The 19,339-nt window shown below is 37.6% G+C and overlaps 2 protein-coding genes across 3 annotated transcripts; one reads left to right on the forward strand and one right to left on the reverse strand.

Annotated features, from left to right (window-relative positions):
* Positions 1 to 827: 827 nt before the first annotated feature.
* Positions 828 to 6,344, forward strand: synprb (synaptoporin b). The gene is made up of 5 exons (XM_085458067.1): positions 828 to 909; positions 1,465 to 1,589; positions 4,788 to 4,986; positions 5,455 to 5,646; positions 5,735 to 6,344. Exons 1-5 carry the CDS (start codon positions 886 to 888, stop codon positions 6,104 to 6,106), a joined length of 912 nt encoding a protein of 303 aa, XP_085314193.1. The 5' UTR covers positions 828 to 885; the 3' UTR covers positions 6,107 to 6,344.
* A 1,241-nt stretch (positions 6,345 to 7,585) lies between these two features.
* Positions 7,586 to 14,611, reverse strand: LOC146709906 (green-sensitive opsin-like). 2 transcript variants are annotated; one of them, XM_085457119.1, is made up of 6 exons: positions 14,123 to 14,611; positions 13,863 to 14,031; positions 13,533 to 13,698; positions 13,172 to 13,411; positions 12,995 to 13,086; positions 7,586 to 7,604 (listed from the first exon to the last, which is right to left on the reverse strand). In XM_085457119.1, the coding sequence occupies exons 1-6, from the start codon at positions 14,505 to 14,507 to the stop codon at positions 7,586 to 7,588; spliced, it is 1,071 nt and encodes a 356-aa protein (XP_085313245.1). In that variant the 5' UTR covers positions 14,508 to 14,611. The 2 variants fall into 2 exon arrangements, with proteins under 2 accessions (XP_085313245.1, XP_085313243.1); XM_085457117.1 differs by lacking the exon at positions 7,586 to 7,604 and having other exon boundaries at positions 12,636 to 13,086.
* Between the last annotated feature and the right edge of the window lie 4,728 nt (positions 14,612 to 19,339).

Consider the following 19,339-nt stretch of genomic DNA (forward strand, 5'->3'; position numbering starts at 1 on the left):
AATAATTACTGAGACCCATATGTTGTTATTAATGAATACAAAGCAATTCAAAGGAACTGTAATTAATATACTCATCAGACCTCAGTGTAAGCAACACAGCTACACTGGACCTACATTAAAATGAGAGTAACCAGAGTAACCAACTGCATATCTGTGTCAATTCGACTCCCTCATTACGCTAGAAATAAACAACTACAGCATGTAAACTAATATTTTTAGGATGATTTCGGCTTAAGGGTGCCATCAACTTTGAAGTTTTTCAGTAATGCACTGGATATCTAAATAAGCTGTGATGATCCCAAATGGAAGGAGAAAATTAAACCTCCAGTCTTTCATTTGCTTTTTCATTTTCAGCTCAAAGCCCAGAAATCAAAGGTAGACAACACAAGACTAATTTGTTTCATTTTTTTTATGTTTACGAACACAATTTCCCTCAATTTTATGTGTCTCATGTTGAAGGTTTTATGTTTAACCTTAATTTCAGCATTCAAATTCACCTGATTAAGTTCAGAGAAATAATTGTCATGATGAAAACACTGCCCCAGATATTTGCATCTGTTTCATGTTCCTAATGCAGCTTTATTTTGAAAAGATGTTTTTGCCATGACACGCCAATCCTAAAAAACAGGAATTGTTCTTATAATCAGTGCAACACAAGTAAAGTAAACAAAATATTTACCTGATATTTTTTACACAGCTTATTGCAGCGCTTGAATAAATATAGCATCTGACTATGTCTCCGACTCCTCCTTGGGGAAGGCACCTCCTGTCAGCCCTCCCCTCTGCTGGAGGAGTCGCTCTGGTTTTCCTATCTACATCAGTGACATTTCAACCTGGTGACTAAAGCTGTCTGCACTGTGCGGAGTTGGGCTCTGTGATTTTTAAATGTGTATGGTTATATTTGCTCCGGTAAGTTTCTTTGCTTGGTGGTTTATTTTCTGTATTTATCTCTTCGGGTTGGTGAAAATGATGACGTCTGCTTCTATTCACATTTAAAATGTAATTGTATCAATAACAGCAGTTTAATTAGGGATCATTTTTAGTTTGTGTTTGATGTTAAAAGTAATAAATGGACTCAAAGTTGCCGATGCAGAGTAAAGCTCTTGTTCTTTGTGTCAGTGAAGTGGAAGAAATAGGAAGCTGTCTGCCTCACAGTCAGTTGGGTCTCACAGTAAGTTAGACCTCTGAGTTTGGTATTAGCATTGACAAATTGAATCTCACTGTACTGCTGTGGCCTCCTTCCAGGGCACAGTCAGGAGCTCTGTTTGTTGTCTTCCAACCTTTAAATTATTCAGGTTTTGTTTTCAAACCAATTATAAATCTTAATAATCTGTCATATAATTTATTGATGTGTATACATTATGCAGGAAGCTGCACTCACACGCTGATTGGAGTCAACTACTTTTGGAGAGTCTGAATAAATGATCAACTAATGGTTACTGGTTTATGATTTTTCTTTCAAAGATTTTTGCCATCTGTGCTTTTGCAACATGTGGAGGATACTATGGTCATCTCCAGGTTAAGGTGGACTGTGCAGACAGGAGGCAGAATAACCGCAGCATCAACATTGATTTCGGGTATCCTTTCAGGTAAACGAATTGCTTATGTTTCCTTTTTGATCCCTTTTGGTTGTTTGCTTCTAAGTAAGATTCCTTTAATCTTTCACAGCTAACTTTAAATAAATCTCTTTACATTTTATTATTTTAAGAGCTGAAATGTGAATAGTCTCCTAAAAAGCATGTCCACAGTAATCATCTTAAATAGGCCCAGAAAGTATTTTAAAATTGTACAGGCCTGCTCCATTGACATGACAGCTCTAAAACAGAGGAGCTGCTTTTTCTTTGTCCAACTTAGGATGAGAGAGCTTGACAGCTGAGCAGGAGTCTGACCCATTTATTGTCCCAGAGTCTAAAATACTTCCCCGCATCATTAGATTCATCCGTACCTGGACTCCTATGAGAAAAATCTTAGCTTCAGGTGCTTTTGTTTTTAACTTCTGTTCCAGTGTTTCTATTTTACCACTCGCTCTCATCTTACAACATGTACGTGTAGGTGATTTGAATGCTTAGCGACCCAATGATATTATGATGAGCCACAAATTAGTATCTTTGTCATAGTGTGTGTGGTAGCGGATCCCAAATTTGAACCCAAAAATCACTGTGAGGAGTAAAATCTAAATCATGCCTTTAATAAATAAATGAGGGAGCAGTTCAAATGAAAACTGAGATCAAAAAGATAACAAAATCCAAGGACTCCAGGAAAATGGACACTAACCTAACTAGGAACATCAGCAGGAGGAATAACAAATGCACAGAGCAAGGATAACAGGAAAAGTGAAGCTGCTTCTGCACACAAGGCTACTCAAGGGAAGTGAACGCAGCTGGGGAACAACACAGGTGCTCACAGTCTGCTGCAAACAATCTGGAAAATAAGATGAGGAGAAGTAAAACTGAATACAACTATAAAAATAAAGCAGGAAGTGAAGCATGATAACTAAACAGGGGAAACCCAGACACGACTGAACTAACGCAGGGAAACTGACATGAGAAGATAGACAGGAACTAAGGAAATTGAAATCATGAAGCAAATAACAAGGCAACCTAAGAATCAACAGAAAATATTAAAATGAACAATACTAGAAAGTCCACAACTCGAAAACACTGCATCAATGACCTGGGGCCATGTCAGCCTTTCTTTGTGAACCATTACATAAACATTACTCGGCTGTCTTCCAGGATGACAAAAAAAAATTGTTCTTATTGCTTTGTTGAATCTGGCAGGTCCTTTTTATTCACAGCAATTACATATTTTCAGATCTGTGGTGGGAATATAGAATATAATTACCCACTGATTAAATGAAATTGCTGTGTTATACAGAGAATCCAGCCAAAAGTGGATGTTGAAGAGTTTAATTTTATACCAGTAAAGTGCAAAGAGCAATGCATGGACATTGGGGGTTTTTATTGTCTAAAAAAAGCCTGGTTTAGGTGAGTGGCTTCCACAGGGAGGTCACACTTTTCACATCATTTCATTTGAGCCATGAGTGGTGTGCCTGTTAATCATAATTACTAGTCTTGTGTGTGTGTGTGTGTGTGTGTGTGTGTGTGTGTGTGTGTGTGTGTGTGTGTGTGTGTGTGCGTGTGCAGGTATTAGTCAACCTTCGCAGTGTAATTGTGGAAAATAAATGTTGACAGTTGTGCAAAAGTTGCCATCATGGCAAATAGGTTCTGTTGGCTTTGTCTGTAGAGTTTGGATGCTCCTCCTGTGCCTGCATGGACTTTCTCCAAAGAGTTTGCTGCTACATTGACTGTAGATGTGAATATGAGTGTGAATGATTTTCTGTCTCCATGAGTTCAGCCTGTGATAGACCAGTCCAGGCCTGTATCCTGCCTCTTGCCCATGCACAGCTGGCTTACTGTCCTGAACCGGAAAAGGGGTTGAGACGATATGAAAAATATGAACATTTACAACTGCTTTGCTATTTCATTCAAATGAATAAAATGTTCATTTGGCAAATATGTCTACACTGCTTTTCTATGCATATATTTTAACTCGCTTAGCATGTGAACAGTGTAAAAGTGGGAGTTGTGTTGAAAAAATTGCTTCTGTTTTTCATGCTCTTATTTGTGATGGGGTTTTTTTTTTAATCATTAATTTATAACAAACTGATCAAAAGCCAAACCCTGGTGAAAAACAACCAGCCACATGAACCGACCCACTCAAACCTCTCATGCCCTGTACAACTGCATTAGAATAGATGCTGAGAGAAGTCAAACATACATTGTTAAGAATACTGGGCAGCGGTGGATCAGGAGGTGGAGCAGGTCATTTGCTTGAGAAGGTCAGCAGTTCCTCTAATCTGCATGTTGAAGTATCCTTTGGCAAGATAGTGAATGCGGATGGATCTGTGTGAATATTAAGTTAAAAGCACTTAGTAAGGTAAAACTGGTGCTTGTGTAGGTGAATGAAGCTTGTAGTAAGAAAGTGCTCGAGTAGAAAAAGTGCTATATGAGTACCAGTCCATTTACCATGTACTCCTTATGCTTTAGTATTTTATAATGAAGACCTAATTAATATTGGGTCTACTTAGTAGAATTTTTTTTCTTCAGTGCTTTTTAGGCCATATTGTACTTTTTGAGCATGCATAAATACGCAACACCTTGCATCACACTTTTCTCTCTGAGGAGAAGACAGAAAACAGCATCAACTATGAAGCACAGCGTCTGCGGTTTTTCAAGTTTTATCAACCATTATAAACCAGTATAAACCAGTATAAAATGCTAACTGAAAAAAGTGACTAATCCTCACTGAGTGAAGGATTAATGAAGATTTAAACTTGATCCTGTCAGGGTAACAGTTGCTCAGTTTGCTGTTATCAGACTGGTCAGTGCTTCATATTTCAGAAGCAGTTTCACTGTCCTTTCGTCATATTGGAGAGAGATCTTGCAGACGTCCTTGGCTTTTTTTTCTTTTTGCAGCTACTTTATAAATATTGTATTGCATTGCTTCTTATACGAGCAACACCAAATTCACAAGAGTCTCGTGAGAAACAAACAAAAACAACAGCTAAGAAAGAGAAAACTGAGCTTTATTTTTTATTAAAGCACCACTAGATTTCTAAGCTGTCCTTCACAAACTTTCCTTTTTGTTTTTTCCCAAACACTGGTGAACAAGTTTCAGACAGACTTTGAAAACTGATTGTATATAAAGAGTTATTTAACCAATCAGTTTTGCAGCAACAAATTTCCCCCGCTTCTCCACGTAAACCTGCTCTTTCTGTTTTGTAGATTACAGCAAGTGCATTTTAAAGCTCCTTTGTGCAAAGAGAACAGAGATGAGATTATTTTCCTGGAAGGTGACTTCTCCTCAGCTGCCCAATACTTCATGACTGTGGGTGTCTTTGCTTTCCTGTACTCGCTGTTGGCAACGATTGTCTATGTCTTCTACCAGAACAAGTACTTGAAGAACAACAGAGGTCCACTTGTGGTCAGTGAGTTTTCATGTTCAGATTTTTCAGTGTTCCAGCTTCATATTACCGTCTGATAGAGTCTTGTTTATGTATTATATAAAATGCAATTCAGACGTGACCAATATAGCTAAAAGAATAGTTGCAGTATTTTGTGACTCCACTCTGGAGCCTTCCTGCACATCCATATACATGAAGTGTATAAAGTGGGGAGCAGCATCAAGACCTGCTTATTAAGTCAGACAGGGCATAAAAGTGGAGCTAGGGTGGAGACTGGTTGTCAAGTAGCTTGCAGATTTGCACTAACTCTGTATGAGATACCCAACTGTGTAGTGGAGTCATTGGCTGATATGAGGTGGCATTAATATAAGCATATCTGCTGGTATTAGGCCTGAGGCTGACATTCATGATCTAACTTTACTTTTTTTTTTTTTTAAGTCGTTGCTCAATTTGGTTTTTGACTTTTTCTCCTTTCTCCTGTGTCTCAGGACTTTGTTGTTACGATCATCTTCTCCTTCATGTGGTTGGTCAGCAGTTGTTGTTGGGCCAAAACTCTTTCTGATATAAAGACAGTCACCAACCCAACACAGGTGCTTCTTCTCATCACTTCCTGCAGAGCTCAGGAAAACAAATGCACAGCTACAGAGGAGCCTCTCTGGTCACGTCTTAACACATCTGTGGTATGTCTATAATTAAAGAATGACGCACGTTCTGAAGCACTGCTATTGAAAGCGATTTTATATTAGTGTGTTTTTTCTTTTCCTCCAGGTCTTTGGCTTTGTTAATGTTGTCCTTTGGTCTGGGAATATTTGGTTTGTCTTCAAAGAGACGGGCTGGTACAAGACTGGACAGAGATATCCGACCAGGAGTGCGTCTGGGAAACGCTCCGGTTCAATGCGACAGCGGCTCTACAGCGAGAGCAGCTTCGACCAGCCAGAGGAGAACTTTGCTCCCTCTCGACAAAACAGTTTCAATCTGTCAAAGGGAGACTTTGATCACCAGTTGCAGAGGCAAGCTAGCATCAACCAGACACAGGTAAGCTTCAGCTTACCACAGACATATCTTGGTAAACCGGTAATTTATGACAGAGAAGATAAAGTGGCTTCTCAAGGTCCAATGATATTTGTCAATGAGATGTGACTTAGAGTTTGACCGTGCACATGCACGTAGAGAACTGAATGAAAATTTGCTACTGCTGTTTTGAGTTTGTGAAAATGACATCATTGCTGACTAAATGTAATGCTGAAGGGTTTGGATCACAACGTAGTTTATCCTCTACATAAACTTATACGCTCATGATTGCTCAAGAATACTGTTTCTGAGATCTCTGGGTCCTTTTGCATGTTTTACTGTGCATTTTCTATTTTCCTTTTATTTTCTGTGGACAATTTTTTTTTTTTTTGGGGGGGGGGGGGGGGGGGGGAGACTAAGTTTCATCTAAATCTAATCTAAACTCTACATTTCCAGAAAACAATTAAAATATCCTTTCACAGTTACACTGAGATAGGATCTGGTTGCTTTAGCGTTATCATTCTGGGGCTTTGTGTTCTTCATAAAGAAATGATTTTACTTTACAAACTTTATAAGTGCTTGATCTTACCTTTAAATGAAAAAACACATCACACTACAGTGCTCTCTAATATGTAATATGGAAATATGTTGTATCAGTGGACAAATACATGTAACCAGTGTGTGAGCATTCTCCCATGAATATTTATTTGTTTGACTGTTCTGCATAATTGATTCTGTTTGTTATTAGCACTGCAGTGTCTCCATTTGAACATTTATGAGTATTAATAGATATGTGCTTCTGTAAATGCATGCATAGTCACCTTTTGACGTAGTTATATCAAAGCTGAATGTTTCCTTTATATATCCCTTCCAATATATCAGTATAATTTTCATGTTGAAATCATACTGTTAACATGAAACAGGCGTAAGTATATTTTACCTGCTTGTGCTTGTATGTGCTCATGGGATTTTCAGCCTATTTCATGTTTCACTGCATATTCTTCAGTTATATGGTTGATTTTTTAGGTAGTCACAGTTTAATCAGGGTGTATTATGTGGTTACTTTCTTCAGTAAAAGATGTCAATCTCTATGTTTTCATTAAAAAAAGAAACAAAACAAAGGACATTGAAAGTGAGGAAATACTAAAAAAAAACTAATGGAGATATTTCCAAAGGAAATAATTAGTGAACGCTGTTATGAGAACACCAAAGTAAAGCGTTTCTCACACTGTGTATCAGGATTATCTCAAGTGCAAAGCCCAAAGGGATAATCCCTCAGGGTATCTGTTTCATCCTATTTGAGACAATTAACAAAATGCTAACTAATACTTAAAACCGCTTAACCTGTTTGACTACACAGGTTTGGTCCTTGTAAACAAGTCGCTGCAAAGACAGAGTGATATACATGCATGATGGTACAAGCATGATCAGCCAGTGCATTTCAGTTTAAATAAAATCATGAAGTTGAACACGACTGTACAAACTGTGCAAACAACTGTGCACCTGTGGTTGTAGCGGGAAACCCAAACAGTTTTCATAAGACACCACAGAAATTATTTTAACTTGTGAACTTTACACATAACTTTACAGCCTGTTATTGTGTTAAATTTATATACTACTACTACTTCTACCACTACAATTATTATTATAATCATTATCATCACAATCACTATCGTATGAACAGTATTTACAAATATCCTTAAATTAAAAGATTTACTCAAATAGCACTATGACAGCACAGCAGTTACAGTGCTGATAATAGAAAGTGTTTGACCCCTCCCTGATGTCTTAGTTTGTTTTTTTTTAATCTATTTGACACACTTACATGTTTCAGATCATCAAAATATAAATTTACATTAGTAGTTGCCACTCTCTCCTTGTTAAATCATAATTTAACTGTGATTAACTTCCTTTTTAAAAGGCGGCGAGAGTCATTATCCACAAATGAAAAAAAAAGACATCAGGAAAACTACCACAAGAGTGAACCTTCCTCGGAGTCATTTTCCTACCAAAATAATTCCAACAGCGCCTCCGTGACTTATCCAGGAAGTCATAAAAGAATTGCTCAAAAAAACAAAATTAACCTTTTGAAAGTACCCAGTCAAAACCCAGACTTAAATTCAATTGAATTACTTTAGCAGCACGGTGGCATGGTGGTTCGTACTCTCTCACAGCAAGGAAGTCCTGAGTTCAGCTCCACTATCTGGCTGGGGTCCTTCTGTGTGGAGTTTAAATGTTCACTTGGCTTCCACCCACAGTCCAAAGACATGCAGTTAGTGGAGTTAAGGGTGATTCTAAGTTTCTTGTAGGTGTAAGTGTCAATGGTTGTCAGTCTCTCTATGTTGGCCCTGCAACAGATTGGTGACCTCATGAATAAGAAGAGGAGAGTGGATGGATACTTTAGCATGACCATTAAACAGGGTCTTCATGCTTGTGCTTCCTGCAGTTTAAACCTCCTGCAGTATGACTGAAATAAAACAATTCTGCAGTGAAAAGTGGGCCAAAGCTCCTCCACAGGGATGTTATACTGCAGACTCATTGCTATATTTTATCTTATTTTATATTATCTCAAGCACTTGATTGCAGTTCTTGCTGTCAAGGATGGCGCAGCCATTTGTTAGTTTTAAGCAGTTATATTTAGGTTTACTTTTTCACACAGGGCTAGGTCGATTTGGACATTTACATTAAATCTTAATTTAAAAACTGCATTTTCTTTTCACTCAAATTATATTTTTCTAAGATTACAATTTGTTTGATGATCTGAAACATTCAAGTGTGAGAAATGTAGAATTTTTTGAATTTTTTATTTTATTTGTTTTGGATTAGTTACAGCTGTATTACTGCTTATTAATGCCAATTTCTAATCAGCCAATCACATGGCAGCAACTCAGTGTATTTAAGTATGTAGACGTCAAGACGACCTCCTAAAGTTCAAACCGTGCTGTGTTCAAAGTGACTTTGAACACAGCACGTGTATCAGGATTATCCCACAGTGACATTTGGATGGTAGGGTCAGAATTTGATGTAAACAAGATGAAAGCATGGCTTCCTGCCTTGTACCAATGTTTAAGCTGATATATGTTTTAATTATACATGTAAATTGAAAAATACAATACACACGTCTGTAAATCTGCTGGATTAGTGCAAGAATTGAATCCAACAAATGTACTAGAGTTTTGTTATGCATGTATAATATGATCAAGTGACTCATGTTGTTTATAGTTTATCTTACTCTGAAGGATTTAACTTTAGGATGTATGTTATGTCAGTTGTTGCTGTGCATATTTCTTCAATCATAGTGTGATAGTGGGTGATATATGCCAAAGTGAGTGTATACCATTATTAGTTTGTGTAGAAAGAGATACGACCCACTAATTTCAGTGACAAAGTATATAAGTAAAAGAAACAAAAAAAGTAGTAAATACTAAAAAATACAGAAAGCAATCAAATTTGGGAAACCAGCATAGTGAATCACTAATGAATACTGATTTAAAGAAGCGTGACTCACACTGTGAATGGAATCATCTCACCTGCAAATCCTGATGGAATAATCTTTTCGAAGTCAGTGTCATCTGTTTAAGGTGGCCATAATACTAATACCTAAAATGTTTCACCACTCAGACCATAAACTGTTCATGACTTTGAGTTGGTAGCTGTTGGTTGAGCTGATTTGTGTACATGTTCACCAATATAAATGTCAGCAATCCGTAATGCTATAATCCACCTTTGATTTTAAAGTCATTTCCATGTCACCTAAGTAAATTATTATTGTTATAAGTAAGCCACTACAGGTGGAATAAATATTCTTCACTGAATGATAACTTTGCTTGTGAACCTCAGTGTGTCAGTGGATCTCCACCACTCATTCATTCATTCATTCATTCACGGGAACACCACAATGTTACACATGGAATTCGGTTATCATGGCAGGTGCCCAACAGTTGCCTGTTTTTGAACGTGTTTTGTGTTGTTTGACAAGTTGTTCTTGCTTTAGCCCATGAGAAGGCATACTCATAAGTAGTTTGATGTGGTATCTGAGCACCAAATAATATGACAACACTGTTTGTGCTCATCTGAGCATTGAGGCTGCATACTCAGTGAGGCAAATGCTTCAAAATCTGTTTGACTGATTTAACTTGTGTTCTGTAGAAAAATAAAATGAGACTGAAATGCCTGATATTTAGGCTGTTTCAACAAACACCGGGATGATATGTCATCAGAACAAATTGGTTTTAAGAAATGTTTCATTTTTTTTCACACACAAACATTAACCTGCCAAAAAAAGAAAAAAGAAAAATGCAAATAAATTTTCCACTACATAAATTTGCCGAAAAATGGCAAAGCAGAAAAAACTCAGAAAAAAATAATTAACTTTTCTTGTCAGGGATCAAATAATATAGATTTCGTATGTTAAAAGCAAACTGTGGTAAACTTACACTTGCTGACTGGGAATCCTGCTTAAAATTAGGCCGGTTGTTAACAGACTGCTGCTAACGGAACTATTATGTAGCTCCAGCCGTCCTCAAAGTGAACATTAGCTTTGAGTTACAGTCAGAGCATCCCCAAGTTTGTTATTAAGGCCTCTGTATGCAGTCCGCTATCTGATTAAAGCAATTAGAACAAAGAGGGGTGATGCTCGCCTCTGCCGGCCCCCTGACAAAGAGACTGAGCACATGCAGGTGTCCAGAGGAGGCTCTTTGAAGAAAATTGCAGTGAATGTACCCACAGCATGCCAATTAGGGTCAGGTCATCAGCAGGAAATAAAAGGCTACATCATGAGATAGATGGCCCATCTTGTATGGAGGAAAGGCTACATTTAAATGTAATTAATCCCCTTCGTAAGATGTCATACTGGCATGTAGCACTTAATGTTGGTTATGTCTGTTTTCCCTGGTGTACATGAACCAGCTGTGACTTTTATTTCCAAATGAAGCACATTGAGGAAGATGTTGTACACAGTGGTGATACAGAGACATAAGATATTTTTCACTTTTTGTAAACACCTGCAGGGGGCATTATCCACCTGTTTTATCATCTGTAGGCTTTCCAAGCGAGGGTCCTACTATGTTTATTAAAAAAAAAATAACATCAACTCTTTTCTTTTTTTTTTATCATTCCACTTGAGCAACAATTATGTGCTACCTTTCTAAATGTCAGGTCTTTGCTTTTCATTTTGTACCTTTTTTCAGTCTCAGAAAATGTAGCATGTATAACAGCAGACACGTAAGGTTGTATGTTAGGAGTTAGGCCTCAAGGGGGTGGTGTAACATCACACCAAATATAAGTTGTTTTTTCTACTGATGCATTCCCGTAAATAGGATTAATAATGTCCTCTTCTTCTCCGTGCAAATTGCAGGAAAATAAGTCATTTTTTCACTTGTTCTCCAAAAAGAAACAAACCACAAAGGGTGTATGTTTTTTGTTCTTGTTGTTGGTGTCAAATGTTTTATTACACATATTTCTCAAAAATGTCTACACTCATTTATCACCACATTGCAGAAAAAAGCTAATTATTTGTAAAAACATGTTTGGGTGATTTCTCATATATCAGCTTCACATCTTCAGACGTAAGAAATGTGCTATCAGAATTGTGTATTTATACATAGACTCATGACCAGGCCGAAGGACATTTTGATGTTATGGTCAGCAGAGGTATTCATCATACCCTTGGTGAAAAATGTATTGACGCCCATTGTAGACCCGTTGTTATAATCCCCTCACTGTGATTGTTTTCCATCATAAGAGAGTGAAACAGGGAAACAGACCGTTTCTGATGCAGGTCATTTATTTCACTGGCCTACTTTCACATCTCAGCAGTTCTTCATTATTTTAAACATTCACACATCACAAAACCTTCGCTATATAAAACTTGCAATAAGTGTGACACTTCTGTCTAAGGAGCACTTCCTTTTCTTTTCATTGCTGCCCTTTCATGGTGGATTACTATAATTTATAAGTATGCAACAACAGCCATTCCTGTCCAAAAGGGAATCATTAACTGTCAGTCTTGACTAACTTGAAGATGACATGTTGACAATATAATCAGCAAGTGACTATGTTTTGTTTTTAATTGAGAAAACAGTAATAACAGCCTGGAGAAATTTAGTGGGTGTTGAATGATACACATATGGTAAATGGCCTGTATTTGTATAGCGCTTTACTAGTCCCTAAGGACCCCAAAGCGCTTTACACATTCAGTCATCCACCCATTCACGCACACATTGGTGATAGCAAGCTACATTGTAACCACAGCCACCCTGGGGTGCACTGACAGAGGCGAGGCTGCCGGACACTGGCGCCACTGGGCCCTCTGACCACTAGGCAACGGGTGAAGCGTCTTGCCCAAGGACACAACGACCGAGACTGTCCAAGCCGAGGCTCGAACCGGCAACCTTCCAATTACAAGGCGACCTCCCAACTCTTGAGCCACAATCGTCCTGCACATATGTGCAAACCTGTGTGTGTGTGTGTGTGTGCCCTTTGGATTTAATTTAAATCTATGTGTAAAGCTTTAGAGTTAAACAACAAACAGGTATGTTTCTTTTCATGCATGCATTTATTTTCTACTCAAGTCTATATTTTATTTTTTTATACATAAAAATAACACCACTGGTAGACCAGTTAAGTATACAGTATGCCCCCCACACACATCCCCAACCATAAAATTACATGAAAACAATCAGCATGTGATTGCACATTCATCAGGTAAAAGTGTCACATTTCAGCAGTTTTACAGTTTTTCTTTTGACATTTTGAGGATCTGAGTTCCTACACATCGACTCACTCACTCAAATGCTCTCACATGCACACAGACGCACAACTGCTGTACAAGATCACCTCAACAGAAAATGCATTTTTTGTTAGTTCAGAGATAAGATAAGATAGAATTCCTTAGTGTTTTTGTCCAAAGTCCGCTTCTTAAATCCATTTGGCAAAAGATTTCTCTAATGGGAATTTTGAAAATTTGCGAGCGATCATCAGTGTCCTTATATCTGAAGATGCCATCAAGATTAAGACACAGAGGACACCTCTGTCTTGCTTGTTGAAACTGAGGTCTCATCCTCCACCATGCCGCCCATTCCAATGGTGGATAGCATGCAGTTACGGAACTGAAAGACAGCCAATTCAGAAACTCAGTAAACAGCAAAAGACTGAAAAACAGAGAAGAAAACTATGAGAATACGTAACACCAACCTGTTTGTTCATTAGCACGTAGATAACAGGGTTGTACAAGGCTGAGCTTTTTGCAAAGAAAGCAGGGATGGCTGCAGTGAGGGGACCGAAAGAAGCTCCCTTGTTCATGAAAATCCAACCAGCAAAGCTAGCATACGGTGTCCAAGCTATTAGGAAGCCCATGACCATCAAGAAACACATACGGGTCACTTCCTTCTCAGCTTTCTGGGTAGAAGCTGAGTCCTGCTGCTGTGCTGCTGCCTGTTAAGTTTTATGGTCAGTTAGGTTAATGTAACACCAATAAATTCCACAGTAGCAATGGCTAGCTTGGTTAGATTAACTAAACTATTATAAATAATTTAAGAACTTTAGCTTCACTTACAGCTTTGACTGTCAACACAAGGCTTCCATAAGTGAAGAAAATGGTGAAGACAGGAAAGAAGAAGTGAACAACAAACATGTAGATGACATATGACTCATTATTGAAACCTGGAGCCAGTGTGTAGTAGTCAGGACCACAGGAACACTGCAATCCCTCAGGAAGGTACCTGTGTGAGATTGTGAGAAAGAAAGTCATGTCCTCATTCAGTAAAAATAGCTCTTTACATTTAACATCTAGTTTTGTGAGTGAAAATATCTAATTTTCAAGTTAGTGGCTTAAAAGTACAAAAGGCTGTTTAACTAAATAAAATATTAAGAAATATTTGAGTACCTGGACCATCCAAAGAGTGGAGGTGCAGCACAAGCCATTGCCATGATCCATGTGAAGAGTACTCCAGCACCAGCATGAGTTCCAGAGAACTTGAAGCTTCCCATGGGTTTGCAGACCACAATGTATCTCTCAACAGCCAGGACAACAAGTGACCAGAGAGCAACTTCACCTGTAGACAGAAAAGGTGAGTTATTCATTGATATTGTATATCTGCCAATGAAATAGAAAGGATCCTGAAAAGGATCTGACTTCTTGCTTACCTCCTAGTGTGGCCATGAATCCCTCAATTGCACAGAAGGTGGCTCCAAGAATGAAGTAGCCACTAAAAGCTGATGTGATGGTGATGGTGAATCCAAAGCAGCACATGATGAGTCCAGCCACAGCCAGGTTGACCAGGATATAGTTGAGAGGTTGCCGGAGCTTCTTGTTCTGAGCAGTTACAAACAATGTCAGGCCGTTGATGGGAGTCCCAGTGCAGATCAGGAAGAACATGTAGAAAGCCAGGAGCTTGAAAAAGATCGGGTCTGCCATATAATACTGATTGTACTCAAAAGGACTTCTAACAACCCCAGTCCTGTTGGACATGGGAATGTAGAAGTTCTTGCCTTCAGTGCCATTGGGCTCAATTCCTCCTTCCCAAGCCATCTTCTGTTGTCTAGTTTGCTTGAGTTTCAGCTGATGGAATATCCCAGTAGTGTTAGAAAGGTGTAAACCAACCACACACAGGTAGTTTATGGCTGCCTTGGTGTTTTATACCTGCTCAGGGTTATCCTCAAATTAGCAAAATTAGATTACAAGAGGATTGTGAGGAAGTGAACAGATCAAGTCTGACTGATAATTGACTTTAAAAAGCAAAGAGGGACAATGACCTTAGGGTCAAACATCTTGGCCTCTTGACATATAAATTTCCTCATTTTGCAGAAAATGATGCTTTACATTACACACCCCCTTCTTATAATGTAGGAAATGATATTTTTCTTTGCTTTTGGTTGTCATTGCTTAAATTCACAGTATAGTACAAACATTGTTTCAAATAGTTTTAGAAATTCTGTTTAAAGTAAAATAAATAAGTAAATAGGTTTTATGGTTGGAGTATTTAAAAATGAAACCTCAGAAAGGAAGTAACCATAACCTTAACACAATCCTAAAACTATTGTATTAAAATATGTGATTTGGAGTATTTGAAAGAATTTCTCCCAAGTCTTTGCAATTAGGAGATAGAAAAATGAAGTGTTTTTAAACTTTTGATCACTTGTTTAAACAGTTTATCAAAGTAACTTTATCAAAGTAACTAAAAGGAACTGAAGTGATTAAGGAAATTGTGACTATTAAATATATGAATACCTATGACAATTATTCATGGTAAAGCAAGACTGTTGATGTAGCGATGTATCTCTTATTTGTTTCAATACATGTTGCGTGTTGAGTACCCCATCAGCGTGGTGGGGTCAAACACAAAGATTAGGAAAAAACTGAGTGTATTCAAAACAACACAACTGAAGACCTAATTGCTATAGTTTTGTTATTTCAGTAGGTGTTACAGTAGGTGATTCAGCCAACTAGTCCAATGCCTAATTAACGCCTCAAAGAGACGTTTAACATTTGACCATGAATATGTGAACTCACGCCAGCAGTTAACAGCTTAGAACAGACACGCAGACATTACATAAATGTAACGTCGGTGTCAGCATGATTTTGGTCGTTTCAGGTGTCATATAGTATTTCTAATTTACATTTTCTGGTGTGCCGAGAGTCGTTTTGGCCTAGCGTGAACAATTACTGCACAAACTGCGATACTGCAAACAGTAACAAATGGACGGACCTCTCAGAGCTCACTTCAAGTGCAACTCGCCACTGGGTGTCCCCTGCTGCGCGCTAAAGACTCCCATACTGTGTGTGCGCGCATGCACCCGTGCATTTCTTTCGCAGTGCTCCCAGTATCTACCTGCTTCTGCTACAGATTACTTTTAGAGAAACCGCGAAATGGATGGTCGGAAGAAAAGAAAAGGACAGAGGCAGAGAATTAAAAATGACAGAAATCCCTCAGCGTCAGACGCACCTAAATACCGCAAAATAAGCCCCAGTCAGGGATCAGGTTAGTCAAAAACACTCGCTATAACACAAAAAGAATATGTAGATTGGCATTCTAGCTCGTAGTGTAGTGAATATGGTTGTTGTTGTTGTTGTTGTTGTTGTTGTTGTTGTTTTTACTTTGATAATTTTGTTTATTGTTTGAATATAGTGATAGTTATCTGGACACTCGCTTTTCAAAATGGGTATACAGCTATTTTTATGCCTCCCGTGGTGCGTTGTGTTTTTAAATGTAGTTTTCCCAACCATATACACGCTTTCCTCATGTACAAAAAAGGCACATAAACGCAACACACTTTGGAGTTCCATAAATATCTAGACGTGCGTGAATCTCGGAGTAAGTGTGCTGCATGCAATATCTTACGCCAAATACGAGGAAGTGCCAAAGCTTGTAAAACTTGTTTGATATTCTGAGCTAGTTGGAGGAATTTATTAAATACATGCAGCTTGATACAGCAGCAGGATCAATAGTGTCAGAGGATTGTGCTGACGTTTGACTACCAAACCGGGGAAACAGGTGTCGCTTCATCAATTAATTAAGTAGTTTCTCCGGACAAAATATGATATATTACAATATTTAAGCGATTCCCCCCTTTTTTGTAATCCACGCAGACAAAACATTCAACCTAATGTGCCATAGTGGGAAAAACAGTTACTCTCTCTGTCATGTATTATTCAATAAATGACGTGAGCTGCACTCCCAACGCCGACTTTTACTGACTTAATTATCCCTCAGAATGTTAGTTATAGTGCACTGATTTGTTTGGTACAGTTGCTTTAGCTCACTATAGTGCATGTATTTATACTTAGGCATTCTTTAGCCAAAGGGATACGCAGTAACAGTAGGCTAATGTGTGTTAATTGGCTGAAACGGTTTTGTCGTCTTAGCGCAGTGTTTGAACTCTAGCACTGGGGAACAGGACTGTAGGCTACAGTATGGATTATTACAATTTTGTCTCTTTCTTCCTGCAGAGAAATGAAAAAGCTAATCTTGTTTCTCCTTCAGATGTTATAACTGACTGTTTTGGCCGTGCTAGGGTTGAGTGGGGTTAGTTGGGTTTGTTATGGGACTAATCAATGTTAATGTAATTACTTTTCTGTTTATATAATACGGCTTACATAGCTAATTACTAACATATGATAATTAGCTAAGGTTTTTACTGTAAAACCGAAACATGTATTTGCATATTTGAATCATATTTTTATCGGTACTGGTATATTTCCAGGTAAAATAAAAACAGCAGAAGTCATTCTCATTTATGCAAGTAATAATAATAATAATAATAATAATAATAATTATTATTATTATTATTATTATTATTATTATTCATTTATGCAAGTGATTAGAAGCATTTTTTCCATCAAAGAAAAATGTGTCTTTTGTTTTTGAAAAGTTATGATAATTTCATTGAAAAATGCGATTTATTGAATAGCCACCTCAATGGGTGTCATTTAAATTGTAGAAAACACGTTACAAAAATTGCAAATGACAACAAGGAGTACATTTTGGGGGTGTTTATTGATCTTAAAAATGCATGTGAAATGGCAGATCACAGATTACTAATGAAAAGATAGACTGATGCTAGCTCACTCATGACTGAGCACATCTGTATAAAACTCGTCATGTACAGATAAGAAATGTTGACTCTGGTTTAAGGTTACTTGTCAGGTTCCACAACCTTCAGTGCTGGGCTCTAAACTGGAAATTTTATAAATAAATGACACATGTAATGTGTCTAAATTGTTGTTTGTCAGTTACACTAAATATGGGTAAAGTTTGGAACAGCTTCAAAATAAAGTGGAAAGGGAGCTAATATTTTTGAAAGAAACAGTTGAAATTAATAAATTATCACTAAAGCAAAACAACCTTTATAATGTGGCAAAATAATTTTTTATTTTTTCTTTAAAAAACTAAATGATATTGAAATAGAGTGTGTATGGATTTTCTTTTAATGTGAAGATCATTATACATCATTATACATCATTATTAATTCCCTGTAGGGAAATTACTCTCTTTATTTAACCCATTCACTCAGTGAAGTAGTGGGCAGCCACCAATCCAGCACCCAGGGAGTAGTGTGTAGGGATGGTACCTTGCTCAGGGTAGCTGTTTGGTGGACCCCCGACCTTCCAATCATGGAGCTACCTACTAAGCTATCTCTTCTATATCTCTTTTTACTACCTATTCATTTATTCATTTATCATTTTTCTTGGTGTTTGCTTTGATAAAATCTAGTCAATAAAGGGATTTCATTTAGAATGTGTTCTGTATAAAACATAGGCTGAAGCTAAAGCTTCAGCTCACATCTTTTTGGCCAAAATGTGTTTACATTGAATCAAATTCCCTGTTGTCAATTAAATAATCATTGGTTGTTGTTTTTGAAAAAGGGTTAATAATTATAGACCAGAACACAAGTCAGTCTATGCCGTTGTGTCACATATGCTTTAACGTATTTTATCATGTAGACCTTTGACTACAGGGTCAGTACAGTTGGAAAGGCGTTGTCTTTCTTGGTGAATTTAAGCAGCTAAAGGCTGAATTAGCTCACATGCTTTACATCTACTGGTCACACATAGGTGACGCATGACAGAGACATAATTTCCATAGTTATGCTTAAACCACCACAGTACATTTTTAATAACAGAATCAATATGTGATTGAATTACATACTTTCACCTTGTTCTTTTTACACAGCCATTTCTAGAGGCTCAAAATTCATTTAGAAAATTGACCGACAAGACTTTTCAAGGCCATGTGACTCCTGTTCCCTTGACATGACATATTTGCTTTATCACAAATCAATCATTAAGCTTAAAAAATAAATCTGTCACATGGGTAAACAAAACTTTAGAATAAGCTAGCTACATGCAGTGGCAGAATTATTTTTATGTTTAAAAAACGAAAAACAACATCAGCCAAGTCTGGAATACTCTGGAAGAGGAAGGCATCTCATCAACGTTTACAAACAGGAGATGCCTTCATTGAAATCCAGAGGGTTTTGTATCATGATGCAAACCTCTGGTACACTCAAGAACAAGAAGGGCAGACGAGACTTTGTTAGAAAAACATCTAGAAAACATCTGAAGGAACTTGGCAAAAACAAACACCTGGAAGAGAAAGTCAAGAAAACAAACGCAGCACATAGTGATGTTGAAGGATTTTCATCCAATTATTAAAAGTAACCGAACAAATTCCTCCACTAGTGGAGGACTTTAAATATTGTCAGAGACACTTTGCCACTTTTTGCATTTCCCAAAGGCAAATTGGTCCAGGATGAAAGGACATCTTAAAATCGATTCTAAAAATTCCATGTAATGAAAACTGAGACACTAAAATATATTGTTAAGAAAAAAGTTATCAGGGCCATTCTTGCCTGCCAAGTAGA

Source organism: Copadichromis virginalis, linkage group LG5 (genome assembly GCF_057382275.1).
Source record: "Copadichromis virginalis isolate Kocher_CV1m ecotype Utaka linkage group LG5, C_Virginalis_male_GT1.1, whole genome shotgun sequence".
Lineage (NCBI taxonomy): Eukaryota > Metazoa > Chordata > Actinopteri > Cichliformes > Cichlidae > Copadichromis > Copadichromis virginalis.